Source organism: Nasonia vitripennis, chromosome 3 (genome assembly GCF_009193385.2).
Source record: "Nasonia vitripennis strain AsymCx chromosome 3, Nvit_psr_1.1, whole genome shotgun sequence".
Classification (NCBI taxonomy): Eukaryota; Metazoa; Arthropoda; class Insecta; order Hymenoptera; family Pteromalidae; genus Nasonia; species Nasonia vitripennis.
This window is the reverse complement of record NC_045759.1, coordinates 12,248,118-12,266,336: the sequence shown is the minus strand read 5'-3', so window position 1 is coordinate 12,266,336 and position 18,219 is coordinate 12,248,118. Positions and strand designations below refer to the sequence as shown.

The 18,219-nt window shown below is 48.2% G+C and overlaps 2 protein-coding genes and 1 long non-coding RNA gene across 4 annotated transcripts in view; 1 reads left to right on the top strand and 2 right to left on the bottom strand.

The window, feature by feature from the left end:
* Window positions 1-18,219, top strand: part of LOC100114760 (semaphorin-1A) — a 212,752-nt gene that overhangs the window by 183,070 nt on the left and 11,463 nt on the right. For both annotated transcript variants that reach the window (XM_008216231.4, XM_008216230.4), the window contains one exon: window positions 16,786-16,882. In XM_008216231.4, coding sequence (XP_008214453.1) covers window positions 16,786-16,882 — 97 coding nt within the window. The remainder of the gene's footprint in view (window positions 1-16,785; window positions 16,883-18,219) is intronic.
* On the bottom strand, window positions 847-9,283 carry LOC116416797. Its single transcript, XR_004227129.1, has 3 exons — window positions 8,980-9,283; window positions 7,874-7,876; window positions 847-859 (listed from the first exon to the last, which is right to left on the bottom strand). It is a non-coding gene; the product is annotated as an uncharacterized LOC116416797 (long non-coding RNA).
* On the bottom strand, window positions 8,296-8,916 carry LOC116416796 (trafficking protein particle complex subunit 11-like). Its single transcript, XM_031926517.2, has 2 exons — window positions 8,681-8,916; window positions 8,296-8,608 (listed from the first exon to the last, which is right to left on the bottom strand). The coding sequence occupies exons 1-2, from the start codon at window positions 8,785-8,787 to the stop codon at window positions 8,524-8,526; spliced, it is 192 nt and encodes a 63-aa protein (XP_031782377.1). The 5' UTR covers window positions 8,788-8,916; the 3' UTR covers window positions 8,296-8,523.

The window sequence follows — 18,219 nt, the reverse complement described above, 5'->3', positions numbered from 1 at the left end:
TCCAATAGAAATTCATAATGGAATTTCAATAGCTTTGAATTGCGCGCGTAAGTAGAGTAAATCAACATGATTCCGAGCCCAGGCGGACTCGCTGCGTATAATAGTTTTCGGATTTCTATAATGACGGATTATAAATGCCAAAATGACGTACAGGGAACGCGCGCGTGCGTCATTTGGATCGCGCAGAGAGATACAATTTATGAGCGGAGCGGGACCGCGAGGGCGTATCAATTTGAGAATAGAATCGATGGACTGCCGTCACATATCGTAATCAACTGGATAGTCGCGTTTTCAAAACAATTTCCCGATGCGCGCATACATGACCCGCGGCGAACGGAACGAACGAACGATTATCAAAGTGCTCGCATATTCCGGGCGGCATATTAGCGCGGGATTGCTCGACAAACTATTATTCATAGAAGCCATACATAGACCGGCTGCTGCTACTGTATAAATGAAAAATAAAATCAATTTGCGGGTGCAGTGTGCGCTTTCCACTTTTCGCGTAACGTTTCACACCTCTGCGCGCAGGCGAAGTATATACGTTTATTTTCCAAAGTTTAACGGCCTGGAGTCCCCTTATAAGGCTTGCAATCTCGCAGCTTTCAGCTCCTTTTTCCTCCAGCAGCCTCACCCCGCTCCGTCGCTATACCTATATCTGCCGCTTGTTCGATTCTTTCTCTTTCATACACACGCGTATAATACCTTTAACTTTGTTTGTTTCTATTTGCACGTATCATTGATTACTCGCGATTCTCCTGGCTTTATCGCTTTCACCTCTCTCCAGATATACGTACGCCGCTCTCCTGCGCAGACAGACAGACGCGCGGATTTCCGAAGGCGTCGCGACGCTCTTCCGCTTTGCCTCCCCCCCCCGTCTTCATACAGCCCGTCATAGAATCCGATAGGTCGTCGCGCAGGTATAGACAGGCTGTGCGCTCGCGTATGGAAGGATAGAGTTTCAGCGAGCGGCCGCGGAAAATTTCATCGGGGTTACACGCGGCTGGCCTTACGGCGCGCAGCGAGAAAACTTTTAATTCCGGAACCGCCCCCCCCCGCGCTGCAGCACAGTCGGGGGATAACGAATTTTGCGATTGCCTCGTCGCCGGAGTGTTTGTGTGCGGCTCCTGCCCTCGCGAAATTAACTTATTATTTCGTTCTGTCCGCGCTCGCGACTTTTTCTCTCCCGCCCTTTTTCGTTCGCGCGGCTGCTCGCGGCGCAGTGTAGCTCGGTAATTGAAACGATGATAGTTTGCCAGAGAGCAGAGTTTGTGGGTCAGCTGCTCGGACGTGTATATAGAGCTGCGGCCACGCCAGAATATTTTACGGGGCCTTTCATTCAATTTGCCTGGAATTTTATTGGATCTCGTCGTCCAAGCAGAGCGCGAGTTGGCAAAGGATGTACAAGTTTTTCATGCGCTGAAAGATTTTCCGCTTTTGCTCGCGCAACATATACATATACGTGCTGCTGTGTACGCCAGCTTGCGTTTAAAATTCATTACAATTACGTACGTAACGCAGCTTGATAATCAGTTTCCCCCTGCAATTTAATTTCCATGATACCCCGCGCTTGTTTTAATGAACTCTTCTATCCATCAAAAATTAATTTATCTTTCGAGAAAAAAGCGTAACGTTCGTGTGCCTATAATTTCAACGAAAAACCTGGATATAGGAGCTGGTTAGCTGGCTGATGCACATCAAGAAAAGCATTTCGTGCTCCCTAAACATTTCTTCGCAAGGCTAAATTAGTACTCGTTATTCAAATCGAGCTCCGTAAATATCCAAGCCACCGCTTCCCTCCCAATAACCCCTATACATTTGGGCAGCAAAATGGCGTATTACAGCTGCTTTGCGTGTCCTCCCTTTTCCCCGACCAGCGACTACTGATGGCGAGGAAGCTTTATGTACTCCCCGCAAAGCTCTGCGATATAAACCATCAGCCGTACTGCTCGCAGTCATTCAAGGCGATCCCTGGCAGAATTCAAAGCGCCGTTGAAGCTCTTCTCCTCTTCTTTGCACGGAGGGCCGCGTTAAACAGTCGGCGATTCGGCGCACGTTCACTGTGTCTCTCTAGCGCGGAGTTGCACCTTTGTGCGGTCTTAGCCGAAGAGAGAGACAGAGAGAGAGAGAGAGAGAGAGAGAGAGAGAGAGAGAGAGAGAGAGAGAGAGAGAGAGAGAGAGAGAGAGAGAGAGTGAAGTAAGGCGAGCAGAGCAAAGTAAACTCGATCCTCGCCTCGAGAGCCATTTGTACGTGTGCGCGCGTGTGTGAGGATGCGCCTTTGGAGTCTCGGTGCTTCTGGCGGGAGCTTTTTTCTCCCTTCCCCTCCCCCTTCTCTCTCTTTCCTCTGGCTGTCTGAGCCTCGGCGCGGCGCTGAATTTTTTATTCACTTATTCCGATAGGCGGCCCGCGCTAGCTGGCTGTCTTTTGCTTCGTGCGCCGGCCTCGGTTTTCGACGCTTCTTTGGAGGATCGCTCTTGCGTGCCGCTCGGCGACGGCGAGATCCTTCGTGCCTCTGCCGAATCGATCGCACTGCTGAGCTATACGTTTGTTCGACGACAATGACGAGGGCTTAAGATAGAAAGCTATTTGCGTTTTCGCTCGACGAGCTATCGTCGACAAGTTGACGTGTACCGTTTTGACACGATCTCTTTTTTATGTTTCAGGTGAGGCTCTACATATACCCGGTATATCCTAAGACGCTCTCTGTGGGCAACGAAAGTTGATGCGCGGTGGTGTACGCGCGCCGAGGCGGTAAGACTAAAATAACCGATGGACTCAAATGGACTTTCATTGTAAAATTCACTTTGATACATGGATGCGAGCAGTGACAAGCCGCTGATTAAATATTGATCAGAATACGTACTTGTACCGCTTCTGAATCGATCGCTCCTAATTCGATTAACATGCTTCGAAAAATCCGCTTCCATTCTCAACTGGCATTCATGTAATTTTGACGTTTTACAAAGCTATTTCAATTGCAGCACGCGATTGAACTGAAATAGCTCAGTCGAGAGTGCATATATTATGTGATTGATGAATTAGACAAATTTGATCATTCGAATATTGAAAAGCGGCAGAAAGTCGCGGGTATAAAAAGCACATATTTTTATCCTCGAGCCGCGCGTGAATCGGGCGAAATAAAACAAAGTTAGCATCCCGCGATGAGGTCCCTTTACGAGCTCATCATCGATTCTCGCAGACAAGGGCCACAAATAAAAGCCGCACGTACGCATCATCAAGTCGTCGCAGGAAGGCTCTCTCTCCCTCGGCAGAGCGCAGAGAGAAAAGAAAGAACGTACGGACGAAAGGGAGAAAACAAAGATGAGGAAGAGCTTGATTGGCTAAATTGTCGGTGGGCTTTGTTTTCCCTGGCGAAATCGCGTGTCCGCCGAGCGGCTCTCATCGATCTAGGCCATCCACGGGAATTAAGGGGGGCATCCCTCGCAATTGCCTTTTTTCCGCTCGCCGCGCCTCGAGGGGGTCTCTCTCGCCACCGCCGCCGCCGCCGACGTCTTGGGGAAAAATCAGTGGAGCGTCCTTAGCTCTCTCCACTCTTCTTTCTTCTTCCGTGCCCTCGATCTCTTTCTTCTTATTTCGCGAGCAGCAGCTCCTCAACGACGACGCTGGACGGCCTGCTGCTACGTAGTCGGGCGCAGAAGGGGGATATCGATTATGCAATCAACTTGCTGCCGCCGTCGCTTCTCCAGCTCCTTCTCCGCCTGCTTTCTTGCGTGATACTAATATTTACTGGATTATTAGCAGTTTGTGTCAAACGTTATTTAGCCTCGCGTAAACGTAGAGGACAAATTTATGGAGACGCGAAAATTGCAAAAAGTGAAATACGGCATGATTACCTTACAAGTGGCGCTGCTTTATGCGCAGGAATTAATCATCCGCCGCCGCGCGCGCGTCTTTTCTCCTTCTTCGTGGCTATGCACGATGCTACTTCTTGTTCCTCTCCTCCTCCACCTCTGCCCTCTACCCCGAGCACTCTACCCTTTGCCGCCGCCGTGAAAATTGAACGTGGCGAGAATTGAAAATATTTGTTAAAATTAATTCTCGCGCTAGCGGTGTCTCCTAAATACCTCGTCGGATGTGTCAGCCTGCTCGCATACGACGCACTATTTAATTAAAATCCTAGTTATCGCTCCTACACCAGCGCCTCGTCCCTAAACTCTTTGTTTCGAACAAGTTCGCAAAAATTTGCAAAAAAAAGCTCCGAACTGCTTCCTCTGAAAATCCCTTAGCCCCAACCACCCTCTTTCAGCTCTACAACTTTTAAATCGCCCGAGCATGGAGACGAGGACACTAATGGTAGCGGAGCGGAGAGATAGAGAGAGAGAGAGGACAGTAGAGAATCCCCGCGCAGAATTCGAGCTTTCAGCCGTCGTAACGCCTCCTTCCGCGAAAATCCGTCGAAAAGGCCCTTTCAGACTGCCCGCCAGTCAGTGCTCGGCAGCGGAAGAAAAAGGAGTAGCGTAATACGAAGAAGGCCAATTTCCCGCTGGGGCGCGCATTCGGCTAACAAGGCAAAATGATGAGGCCGCGCTTTAATCGACGGAAGTGTCAGCCCTGCCGGCGTAAAAGCTCAGCGCGGCTGCTTTTTCGCCCGGCCGCGTGTGGGCTCGTAAAAGCGAACTACGACGACGACGGCGACGGGCCGCCCCCTGTATATATGACAGCTTTATCGCGAGTGACGATAAAACGTGAAAGGATGTACAGACACACACGCGCGCGCACACACACTCCAGATAAGAAAGTAGCGAATGACTCGCTCATTAGCTGCGGTTTACCGATATTTCGACTAGTACGGATTTCCGTGAAATGAAAGCGCGCCAGACATACTCTACTGTCTCTCTACTCTCTGTGTCTGTATATCAACGCTTTTCGGAAAAGCTCACGAGCGGAATTGCGTCAGAGAAGATTCTACGAAGGGCGAAGCAAATTGGCGATGTCAAAAAGTACCGGATGTCGCTTTTTTCCTCGAAGGTGCCCCCGTAAACTTTTATTCCGGCGCTCGCGCGCGCGAAAGGGCTTGGATTTAACTTTAATAGCCAGAGTCATTTGCACGGGTTCCGACAATTTTTCGGAGCTTAGTTTTGCGAGGGGAAGCGCTCTCTTATTTCGAGTGCCTCTCTCAATTTTTTTTTCAAGCTTATACCTCGCGTCTCCGAGAGCTTTCACAAGTAAAGATCGAATTTGATTTGCCTCCTTCTTCCGCTCTAGGTGCAGTAGAAACGGTCGCAAAACATGTTTGCAGTCTTTTTACACAAGACGCGCTGCATAATAAGCTGCTCTCGTATGAACAATTTGATCAAGGTATACTGCATTCGAAAAATGCTTTTTCCTTTCGCGCTGCGAGCATAAAGAGCGTAAATGAAAGAAATACGAGAGTATAGAGTCGTGGCTCGAGGAAAATTTTTAAATTTTTTCGCGAAATTGCGAGCGTCTGCTCTGGAAATTAAAAAAAAACGTATTACACATTTCTACGAAGGGAAATCCTTTGATAAATTATACCTTCTAGTGCATTACAGAGAGCGCGAGATTACCTAATTAATTATTCGATTGGTACTGCTATTAATTGAAAGGAGCTACGCTCGCGTAAAATGATATGACGTGCGACATTTTAGCGCCGCAGTCGGGGGGCAAGCGCGCGTGTGTATAATGTGTATAATCTACGTACTCGTGGAATGCATAATAATTTGAATACGTAACGTATTCGCGAAAACTGGGTTAAACGAAGATAAACAGAGCGATATTTTTTTAGAAAACTATATTAAAGCCGCTGAATTCGCAACGAGAGCGCCGGCGGCCGGATGTATAAGCTTGAATAAGCCATAGTCCGTGATAAGTCTCGATAAACATCATATATCCGTTTTAAACGAGCTCCATTATACGCCAGGCTGCTTCGATAATCTGCGCGAAAAACGTGAAATCCTAGCTCCCACAAATCAACATCGTATACTCCCTACCCGTGCCAGGAGTTGCGTTTAATTTTATATTTCAATCCTCCCGCTCGCGAAACGTGCGCCGCAGTCGCCGATTCTAATTACTCGCGGTGCGCGTAGCCGTAATTATGAGGAGTCGAGCGCGCTGCATTTCGAGAGCTGCGTGTGTATATATATATATATATATATATATATATATATATATATATATATATATATATATATATATATATATATATATATATATGTGTATGTACGTATACAGGGCAGCGAAAAAATAAAGCACAGGCGGAAGGGGTCGTGGCGAACGGAGCGTTAAAAAATAATGGATTAGAGCAAGTGGGCGCGCGAGAGAGAGCGAGTGGAGATGCTCCGGTTGCCCGGCACGTGCGTAATTTTAATGACACTCGCGCTCACGGCCCGGTTATTTATTCAGCAAAAACGAGAGTGCGTGACGCTGTTATTTCCGAAAAGAGCCTCTTTTCGCGCGTTGCCCTCTCCAAAGCCTCTGTACATACGCGTCTAGCTTAATGACCGGTTTGCGCGTCTATATCTCATCACTCTCTCTCTCTCTCTCTCGCTCTTCGGGCTTTTCATTTGCACGCAGCCGCGCATAATTCACCGATTTTTGAGAGCTTCTAGTTGATTATTTACGCGCGCCGCGCGGTGGGCTATAGTCTTTTCCCACACAGTTGCGGCTGGCGAACGAACTGCGGTCATTAATAATAATTGACTGATTAACGCGCCGCGTATTTATTACGCGGCGCGGCAGACGCCAGCATTATTATTCGCCGCGCGAGCTTTTTGCCGAGAAAGTTTCTCGTGCGCCGCCGCGCTGGCGTCGTCGTCTACTCGTGTGGGAAAAATAAATGCTGTATAGGAGTCGCCGCAGCGGCTGAAAATTTTCCTCGATGCCGCTGCGTGCGTGTATAGTTTGTCGGCTGGGAACAGCTAATGGATTAAGAAATTTGATTATGCCAGATTGATGAAATTACGACGCGAGCGTCGGTATTGCAGACTGAAGCAATAATTACCACTTTTAATCATAAACTCCCCCTGAGAAGAAGCTATAAGCCTACAGGAGGCGTCGAAGCGGAAACGCGTGCGCGCGCAAAAAAAGGCGACGCGAAAATTTCAGCCTGAGTGCAAAAAGTTCCCCCCAGCCGCCGCCGAATTCGCAAGCAGGGGAATCCCCTGACGCGCGGCCTCAAGTGCGTTACAGGAGGCTCTCGGCCAAGCGACGCGTGAAACTCGTCATGTTGACGGCGCACTGTCCGACTCGGACAAGCGTGACCCTCTCCAGCCGGACGTGCTCGATATTTTTTTTCGCGCTCTGCAGCCACTGGAATTGCCAGTTGGACTGGAGGACGCGTTCGCTGGCTGCTAAAACAAATATTCTGGACGGTTGGCTGCGGACTGCCGAACTGGCCGCAGTCGGGAATTTGATTTTTCATATAGATATAAATTCTTCGCTCAATCGAATCAGCTGAATTAGAACATCAAAGTAGGGGATATCGAACGGGGTGTACACGTGTGTGTGTATATATATATATATATATATATATATTTAATGGTCCGGAAAGATCGATCGCGCATCGCCGAATCGTTGAATATAGCCGCGAGTTGAATTAATTCGATTCAGCCCAAATTTCAGCGAGGTTGTTGTATTGAAAAAAGAAACCTCGACGTCGAGGATTTTATATACGACGATTCATGCGCGCAACGCAGAGGCAGCGGGGCGCAGTAAGCGCATAGCGCGCGTCAGCTAAATACGCTCACGTATACGACAGCAGTTGCAGGCTCCGCAAGAAGCTGCACTCTGCATATCAGCCGCATACTCCGTGCGCCGCGAGGGAGGGCAATGGTTTTAAGCTGACCTCTTCCCGATGCTCTCGCCATACGCTACATAGCTCATCCCGCACACATCCTCGACTTGCTTCTTTCTCACTTCTTCTCGCCGCGCGGCGTCCGTCCCCATTAGGCTGCGTCCACAATTGAGCGTATACGTTAGGGTTTACGTAGAACATAACGTTTTGGGCAGTACTGCCAATCCACTGTAGCAGACTGCAGTTGAAACGAAGGAACACACCTGCTCAAAATTTAACCTATAAAAATGTTTAAATTTGAATTGTATGGTAATAAATTGTAAAATTCTTTTTTCAAATAAAATTATAAAATTTTGTAAGAGAATGTATTATAATAAATTAGTTTCTGATTAAAAAACAAGGTCTACCACTGTCTCAAAAAAGGAAAGGAGAATAAAAAATAATGCACATTTCCAAATGAAAAATTTATTATTATAATTAGTTAAATAGCATAGGCAATGATTGTATGATTATGTTCTTCATTGTATAAGTAAGCGATTAATAGCTTCAAACTGAAAGACGAATCATACGTATTTTATTTTAAAATAACTTGAAATTTTGCTCATGCTAAAATTTTGTCCAGCATACAGTTTATAATTAATTGAACATAGTTTTGACATTAAATTTGGTTTACAATATATTGCTTTAATCTTCAGAAAAGCCATTTTGAATTGATGTCTTGCAAATAAGTATCGATGGCCAGTTTTGTTTAATTGTTCTCTATGACTCTTATTACTATTCGATATTCTTGATGATAAAAACTTTGGGCTAAGTTGTATAAAACATGCTCTAATCTAAAATAATAAACACAAATATTTTATTTACTGACTTAAAAAACTACTGCTGCTATAATAAAAATTATCTACCTAAATGTGTAGCCTAATAAATGATCTGCATAAGGTAAAAAATAAAGAGTTTTTGCTGGTAACTCGCATGCAGCACAAAGTGCAGTTGCTCGCTCTGTAGCTACCATATCTTCAGTACCAGGAGATGGAGGGGCTTCCCTTTGTATCAATAATACAGCTATTTTTGTATTCCTCCCATCTAAGGCCGCTCTGAGAAAAAAAATATTGATTTTTGATCATCCAGAATATCGAATACTAAAGAGTCATAGAGAACAATTAAACAAAACTGCCCATCGAAAAAGAATTTTACAATTTATTACCATACAATTCAAATTTAAACATTTTTATAGGTTAAATTTTGAGCAGGTGTGTTCCTTCGTTTCAACTGCAGTCTGCTACAGTGGATTGGCAGTACTGCCCAAAACGTTATGTTCTACGTAAACCCTAACGTATACGCTCAATTGTGGACGCAGCCTTATCTTTCGGTCTCCGGCGCGCGGCGCTGCACACATCTGTATCATGTGCGTCTCTGTATCGTTTTCCCTGTCCTCTCTCGTCGTTTCCAGCCGCCCGCGTATACATGGTTTATACGTACGTACGGACGTGTATACGTGCAGCAGCCGCCTGCCCATCTAAGCGTGCGCTCTTTGTCTTCCGCCTCTCTCGCTCTATCCCTTGGCCTCCGCTCGGCGCGGCTTTTGCACACTATCTCGTTCGTCTCTTTCGATCGATACCAGAGCCGCGCACACAGACGATGACCCTCTGCTCGACGGATTGTAAAGAATGTATAGAGACGGGCGCGCACGGAGCCGGAATGCTAAGGATTTATTAGGGAGTTTCGCTCGCTACAGCCAGCCGGACACGGTTATGGCAATCGCGTGTCTTTCTCCTGGAGCGCGATTGCAGACTTATCTGAGTCATGAGAATGGAGTCATCGTTGTGGGAACTCGTCGCCAACGCGCGTTCGCCTGCTATAAGTTAACCTTGCGCCTCGCGTGTGAGAATTGAATACGAGAGTTGCTTTTAATTATTGAGCATATGCTGTGCCTCGCCTCGCTTTCGCGCACACACTCGTCGTTTCAATTGCGAGGAATTTCATATTTCTTTACTCCGCGAGGAGGCCTGCGTTGATGTAGAGACGCTGCACGCTTCTTCGCGGGCGGCAAAGCCCTCGCATAAAGTTCAAATCGATTGCGTTCGCTATTACGAGATGGCAGAACGCAGCGTGTACGGTGTTGGAGTTGTGGAGAGAGTTGCGCCGCAAGTAATTTTAAAACATCGATTCAGGCGCTTTTTTATAGAAACATAATTGTGTATACCTAATGCCCGGAAGCCTTGCGCGCAGTTCGTTGCCCCGCAGCGCATAAAAGTAATTTGCCTTTAAAAAACCTCATTTATACAAGTGAGGCAAGGAGAGACGCGAATAAAAAGTACGACTCGGTTAAAATAGTTGGTCGAGCGCCACGATTTTCTCGTCGGCCCTTCCCTGCATACATAAAGGTCTCTCGGCTGCACCGGTGGCTCGGCACATGTGTACCAGCTGGCGTTAAAATTTCATTACTCGTAGAAGAAAATAGATGTATGGAATCGGAGTCACCTGCTTCTTATTTTCAACCGCGGGGCAAATCAATGATTTGTTCGTTCGAATAATAGAAGATAAAAAATAACATTTCATATTTTATGTCGCTATATCGATCCTCGGCTAGATACTGAAATAGCGTGTACTAAAACAATACAAAACTTTTTGTACCCGTCACAGCCGCAAGATGTGGCACCGCAATGACTGAACATGGCAGGTTCGAATGAATATATGATATTGCAGCTGATGCTTATGTTATATTGTTGGAATACGCCGAAAATGTGTACACTTTATGCACGCACACACACAAGTACAGACACACACATACAGCTACAGACTACAGCGTACAGAGGCCCAAGCAGAGAGGGTCCACTACCTGGACTTTATTGCACCCCCGCCGGACTTAAGCCCCCCAGCGCAGCAGCGCAGCAGCGCGTCAGTTCCAGTACGGACACGACCAGAGCAACATACCGAGCAGAGCATTCAATCATACATACAGTTATTCTAAATATTCAGTTATTCAGTCTTGTACATCTTTTTAATGTCACAGACGCACACGTCTGCAACGCGAGCTGCGAGACGAGTCAGCGATAAGAGTCCGCAGAGCCGTACTACGATGCATAGCGTCCGAATGCATCGTAGACGTTAGCTCAGTGGTTAGAGCTCCCGCTTGTTAATCTCGGGGTCCGCGGTTCAAGCCCGCGTCTACTCTTTTTCGCTTTTCGACTCGTCTCCTCTCCGTCCGTTACATTAATCATTGTTAAATAAATAAAGTATCCTTATATTTGTCACATACTTCACGCATATTCCTGATATTCCAACATATATCTTCGATATTTCACGAGCGATTTAATATCGGGCTCGCGCACGCGCGCACGAAATACTTGAATGATAAAAAATGACCAAAGCGGAAAAGTATTAACAAGCGGCGTTCTCAAGTTAATGACCGCAATGGTGCATCGATTTCGGTATGTTCCAGCAAACACGCGCGATTCACTTCCCTCTGAGGGAATCCCCCGATGGCAGCGGTGCAAGATTCCATGTACCGCGCGGAAGGCAGAGTAGCATTCTTAAAACAGCGTATAGAATCCCCGAGACAGATAGAAACGTATCCCGTCGCGCGCGAAGAATAAAAAGGCGAATCCCGCCGAATGAGAAGAAGAGGAAGCAGAAGAAGCAGAAGAAGAAACGAGAGCAAGACAGAAAATCGAGAGAAAGGCAAAACCATGAAAGTCGATACGATACTTCAGCACCGCTGCTGGTACTGCTGGAGTGTATATCATCTTTCTCCCAGATGCCATTTCGTATATATCCCGCAAGTGGGTAGCAGATGCAGGCCGGTCTCGATTTTCCTTCGCTCTCTCTCTCTCTCTCTCTCTCTCTCTCTCTCTCTCTCTCTCTCTCTCTCTCTCCAGGCGCGTCTTCTCCCACGCTAATAAGGCCCCGACCGCGCCGCGTATTCGCGATGTACATGTATACACGCGCGTGTAACGCTTATATAGCCGCAATCGGAAAACTTGCGGAGTACGCGGAATGCGCTCGGGCGAGCGCAAGAAAGAGGGGGAGAGACTCTTCTTGCGCGATACCGTTGCTGCTGCTGCTGCTCCTCCTCTTTTCAGTCTCTTTGGCGCTGTTGCCGCTGCTTTTTTGGACGACGTCTGTATGGCTTTATCATATCCTGTTTTTGGACCCAAGTGCCTCTCTGGGAATATCAAGATAGCGATCGTATACACATGCGCGACAATTTGATATTGTCTCTCTGCCGTCGACGTCTGTTTATTGAAATTCCTAGGCCAACGGAATGCTCCTTGTAAAATTAGGCTATCTTTCGCGCGAAAGGTTTTTAATAAAAGTATACACTCTCTGGCATAGACGCGTGCATTAGATGCGTTCCCGGAAACATTTTTTGCTTTCAAACGAACCTGCAGTAATAACATTCGAAATCACGACGAGAGGAGAAAAGAAAAATCTAAATTCGTTCGTGTCTCTCTCTCATATTCGTGTCGTTGCCGGCAGATTGCGCTCGGCGCGCTTCCCTACTCATTCGCCGCCACCGCTCTCGGCTTTATCGCGCAAAATCGATTTCGAAGCGGCCAAGGCGTTTGGGAGCTTCCTTCTCCTTCGGAATGCATCGCAAGGAAATTTCGAAAGAATGGCGAGGTACTCGAGCTCACGTGTCGTTTCGTCTGATTATCTGATTGAATTGATTTGAACGATCGAGTCTGACTCCTGCGTGCAGGAAAATATTGCATTCTTGCAGTAATTGCAAATGCTATATACAGCATGCTTTTGAGCGCAATAAAGCCAAGTAACCCGAGTTTTTTCAAATATTCTTTGAATCTTCAAATTACACGAGGGATTCGAGGGGATTTGAATATTCCAATATTTCGAATAGTCACGCGGAGAATTCGCACTTTCGGAATTTTCAGAATATGCACGTATACCGTGTGTGCGCGCGTGGGGATATTCCGTATTTTGTTCGATTCGATATACCTTTTTCGGAAAGCGAGGCACAAAGGACTTTGCAGAAGCTTCATCACAACGGCCGGCGAAATAATCGGAAAAAAGGCTGCGCTCAAAATTACAAGAGTCAGTAATTAGGCCAGAATTGCAGTCGAAAAAGGCCTAAAATGCGCGATCGAATTGAGCAGCCCTATTGAAATTGGCTCCGAGCACGCGCTGCAGCGAGGAAAAAGCTCCTAAGTTGTATACACGCAACGATCTATATGTAACATGCGAATCTCCTTGTATTCTCCGCCGGCAACAAAAGCGTTCATTTAAAAACATCAGCTCGGAAATGGGTTTGCCGGCGCGCATACACGCGTTTAAACTGCAAACAAAAGGCACCCTTTTTCCTCGCAGCGCGACCTTGCATCAGCGAGAGCCGGCTCGCTCGACAAAAAGCGACGACGGCGGCAGCGGGAACGCAATCCTCCGATATGGATTTATCGAAAAAACTAAAAAAAGCCGGCTGAATCAAAACCTGTCCCGGCTGTACTCTGCCTCGGTGCGCTGCTGTATAATACGTAGCTGTACACACGACTGGACTCGGCACCGCGCTCTCTGAAAGTGACGAGTTTTCGCGTCGCCGGGTTATATCTGCAGATATCCTCGCTCACGCGGCTCGCTGTGTAAGTAAAAGAGCCGTATAGAAGTGTTGATGTATACCACTGCGCACAGGCGGGAGCATTTTTCTTTTCACTCTCGACTCGACGGACGCACACGTTGGATAAAAGCCGAAAAGAGAGGCTGTCTCTCTCTATCTCTCTCTCTATCTCTCTCTCTCTCTCTCTCTTTCTCTCTCTCTCTCTCTCTCGTCCGTATATAAATATAGGGAATGGGCCGAACGGTTCGTCCGACGCGGGAGATCTGCCGCTGGATAATGGGATTTTAATTTCAAAGGTAATTCGCGGACTCGTCGTGGGCGTACGTCGCTCGATCTCAAAGAGAATTTATTCTCCGTCTGGACTCTGCCGTGTGTATCTCTGGTGTGACTAATGGACACAGCGTACCCCCTACAGAGAAGAGGCGTTTTGGCTATATTTTGCACAGCAATACACCTCAGGAGCATACCACGCATTGCTATTGATTTCAATAAAAATGCCCAATCCAATTTTACTCGTGTCGCGCGATTGGTTCGATAAGAGGATTGTGGCTTCTGAAAAACAATGTTCCAAAACAGCAATCCCGCGAATTTGTTTCAATATTCACAACACCTTATTATTACAGCGTCGCGACGAATAAAACATCGCGTTTCATCGAGGAGGAACAAAGCTGCACACTCTTGCGTACGAGTGGGGGAGGGAAATCGGTGGAACCGCGCATAACGAACTAAAAATTCTGGGTTTCGCGTAGACTATTGCGTGTAACACACACGGCTTCGAGCAACGGCGCTGCATACAGCGACAGCATACAGGGATAAAAAAAACACAGAGAGCTAGAACATAGGGAATCCGAACAAACCGACAACTGGAGCGCTTCCGGTGTTTGTAAAACAATTCCTTTTTTCCTCTGGCGCCGGGCTCGCTTTCTCCTCTCCTATCTCCGCACTCTCGGCCCTTGTCAATATTTTTCCGTACTACGTGTACGCTACGTGTAAGCTCGGCCCGCGCATGTGCGAGAGCGATTGAAAAGCTCGGCGGGCATTGTATGCAAGCTCCCTTGTGCTGCGCACCGTGACAGATCTTTGACGTACTCGCCTTCGGCATTATGCAAGAATAATACGATTAAAATCTTGCTCCAAAAAAAAAAACGAGCAGTATTGCAGCCAAACAATTTGCGCGAGATGACGAGGTATGAAGGCCGGGCCTCCACAGCCGCGCACACGCGCGTCTGCCTTGATCAAACAAAGCAGCAGCGAGCGCTAGTCCAAAGTGCAAGCAGACGCGAGTCCAGTCACGTCGCATCCATTCAATTCGATATGTGCGGCGCGCGACGGCCGGCCGATTCGACGATTGCCCGTCGAGAGAGAGAGAGAGAGAGAGAGAGAGAGAGAGAGAGAGAGAGAGAGAGAGAGAGAGAGAGAGAGAGAGGGAGAGAGAGCTGCCGCGCTCTGTCCGATGGTCAGCGCGCGGCGGCGTTTTGATCGCGGCCGACTCGAAAATCATCGTAAATCTCGATTAATACCACGAGCGGGCGCGTTCGCGAAATTCGCATGCTAATTTGCCGATAACGAATGTAGATGTCCCGAGGTCCGCGCGCCGCTTGACGTTTGTCGCCCGGCGGCCTTTGTGTATGCGTACACACTGCATCCTTTGCCAAAGGGGGTATAGAGGAATTTTACGATTTTCGCTGCGCGCGCGGGGCCCTGTCGGGGCAGTAAACGCCCGGGCTATGGCTTTGACTATTTATGAGCCGGAGCTGCGGGAGCAGCTCATGCGTTTGTCGCTGCTACCCGCTGGTGGGATATCGGCGAGATTCCTTCGCGCGCTTTTCATGAATGCGCGCGCGCGCGCAGGCGAGCGGTTATTGCCGCCTCCGCCCCCCGGATTTTCGGCCAAACGAGTCTCAGCTATTTTTTTTTTCATACCCGATCCCGGATTCGCGCTGGCTGATGATTGCGTATCTCACGCGCGCGGTATCCGTGTGTGTGTGCGTGCGCGTGTGTATCTGGTTTTGTTTGTAGTGAAATATACCTTTTTGCCACGGACTGCATTGTTTTTTTTTTCACATTGCCCGCCGTTTGTTTTGCGCTATTTTTGGCAGCCCCAACAGCCAAGCGCCCGGGTGCGCCCCCGTGCCTGGAACAACAAACTTTTCTGGCTTCATTTCAATTTGAAGATTTTTACTGCTCCACTGGAGATTATATTGCAAGCGAACAGTTTTCGAAACGCGAAAAAAAGTTGAAAGCAGGCGCAGTTCGACCAATGACTAACTTTTTTTCATTTTGGCTCTTTGCAATTGGGTCTAATAACTCAGATGCCATAAATGGCGAACGAAAATAGGATGGAAATATAATGAAACTCAATAAGAGAGAAGCGTCGAGAGCCGTGTCGTATTTCACGAAGAATACGACGATCATCTCTCTTCATCAGTCCAATTTTTCAATCCCCCGCTTACTCTCCTTCCGCGATCAGCCCAACACTAAAAATAAAATCCTAATTCGCATTCAGCACTCGAGAGGATCCGCGTAAAAAACGTAATTACTCGTTCTCGGAATCACCGGCTCTCCTGTTGCCGACAAAAGACCTCCGATTGAAAAATCAAAGTGTTCAAACATTTACCCGATCGTTGAGAATAGGATTAAACGAAGATATACCTTTCTCTCCGCTCTCCTCTCGGTTATAGCAGTGAGAGAAAAATGTGGAGCCATAAATTTTACTCCCGAGCCAATTCATCATTGAATTGAATTTTGATAAAAAGAAATTTCAGCGCATTTCGGTGCGCGGGTATACGTAATCCCCAGGGCAAAGAAATGAATTTCCCGATACGTAATTTCCCGCTATATAGCCCGGCCGGTACGCGATCGATGGGCCGCTATTGCTCCGCTCTCCTTTTGCCGATTGCGTATCCCGCGATATTCCAATAAATGCTGAAATACAACAATCAAACTCGGTTCGAACGCGTGCAATGTAATCATCAATGCAAGCGCGAGCGTACACCACGGCAACGAGATGCATCTCGGCGGCTAGCCGCAGAGAGCGCAAATAAAGCTTTCAATCATCCTCGCGTTTTTCCAAGTATATGCCCCTTTCATCCTTTGGCCAATCTCGGTGGAAAGTTGTTAGTTGTTATTAAGTCGTCTCTTTCCCGGCTCTGAACTTCTCCTGCTCTCTTTATCTCGCTTCGGGATTCTTATCAGGGCGCTGTCCGCCCGGATAAAGTAACCTTGGCGAGGGAAGAAGAAGAGGCCGGCTTAAAAAAGGAGAAGTCGGCCGAAAGAAGGAGGAAGGAAGTTACCGACTCTCTCCAGAAGCCAAAGAGTGAGGGAGGGAGGGGGGTGGGAGGGGCTAATTAGACGAAGGAGTGGAGTAATTCCACTTTTGAAACGAGTAAAAAAAGCTTTCCTCATTCGCCTCGGGGGCGTCCGTTCGCTTTTTGTTCGCAGGTGCGGAAGATGTATTCAGGTTCACCGGCAACGAGACCCACACAGACTACTTTCGGCTTATGCTCAGAGACGGCAGCTATCTACTCGTCGGCGGAAGGTAAATACATGCATACATTATTACACGCGCGGAGAGCGGGGGAGAGATGTGTGCGGTGGCGCTGTGCCTCGCTCGCTTCCTTCCAGCATCGCCGCTAGATTATGTGCCTGCTTTACGTGTATAACGTACGGACGCTTTAATTAAAAAGTACGTCGGTCCTTCTTGGATTTATACTTTCTTTATCGCGTTTCAGCGCCGCGGGCAGTCGATCTCGCCGTTCTTTTACCGTTCGAACTTAACACTTCGGTGAGCTCCGACTTTTCGCGAGGCGAATTAAAAGAAAATCAACGAAACCGCGCAGAGCCAGCGAATATGATCAAACAGGCCAATCACGCTCCTCGCGTTCATCGGCGCGCACGCATCGTTAAACGTCCCGTCCGTCCGACTACGAGAGAAAGCTCAATAATCGAACGGCACCCCCGTTCCAGCGGCAGCAGCAAAGCTCGCGTACACAATGCTGCGATAACTAGGCCCCGGCGTTGCGCACGCATTTTTAATAACCCTCGTCGTCGCCCTCCTCGACTCGCGCTGAAGGCGCGATAATCAGTCCATACACGCGGCCAGCGCGCACCGCTGGGGGGGGGGGGGCATAATCACACGCTGCACGAATGAACTCCGATATCGCAAGCTCGATCGACGCCGGTCGACGGCATTGATCGGATTACACTAATTGCTCTCGTCGCCGCCGATAATTAACGCGGCAACTCCTGTATCTTTCCGCGCGCGAGCGTGTCTGCCTTGTACGCAAGAGGGATGGTGGCATTCTCGGCTTATGATGCTCGCTCGTGAAGATATTAAACGTCGGCAACCACCGAGGCCGCCGCCGGCACTGCGAGAGCAGGGGATCCTTTGATCACAAGGCTCGCGACTGCGCGCGGATTTCAGCGGTGCGCGCAGCTGCTCGCGACGCTCTTTGGGAGCTAGAGTACGCCCCCGCGCGGGTGATAATTGTTGTTGATTTGCGCTTTTTTCGAAGTCCAGAGAGTACATCGTCGGCTATAATCGCGTTATGGACGTTAGAAGGTCGTTATCCGCGAGCGCGCGTCCAATCGCAGGCGTATAAATTGTCAGATCAGCAAATTGCCAAGTCGTCGTTGGCGTATCGCCTGACAAATCACGCCCCGGAATAATGTATAGCTTCGGCGCTGCCGGCGAACGGTCGGGCGGGCCATTAAAAGAACAGCATCGATCAATTAAAAGTCGGAAGCACGTCTAATCATTATCAATTCCGCGCGATCGAAATCGAGCGCCCGCAATTAGAGTGGCGGGCAACGCTGGAATCTGATTAAATCGTCAAGCTATATACTTCTGCTGCTGCCGCCGTCGCCGCCGCTGCT

Bases quoted from the DNA above. Each gene is read 5' to 3' on its own strand.
- LOC116416796 (XM_031926517.2), bottom strand. From the start codon at position 8,787: ATGGTAGCTACAGAGCGAGCAACTGCACTTTGTGCTGCATGCGAGTTA. The intron at 8,609-8,680 runs GTAGATAATTTT...TTATTATTTTAG, and splicing joins TTATTAGGCTACACATTTAG to ATTAGAGCATGTTTTATACA.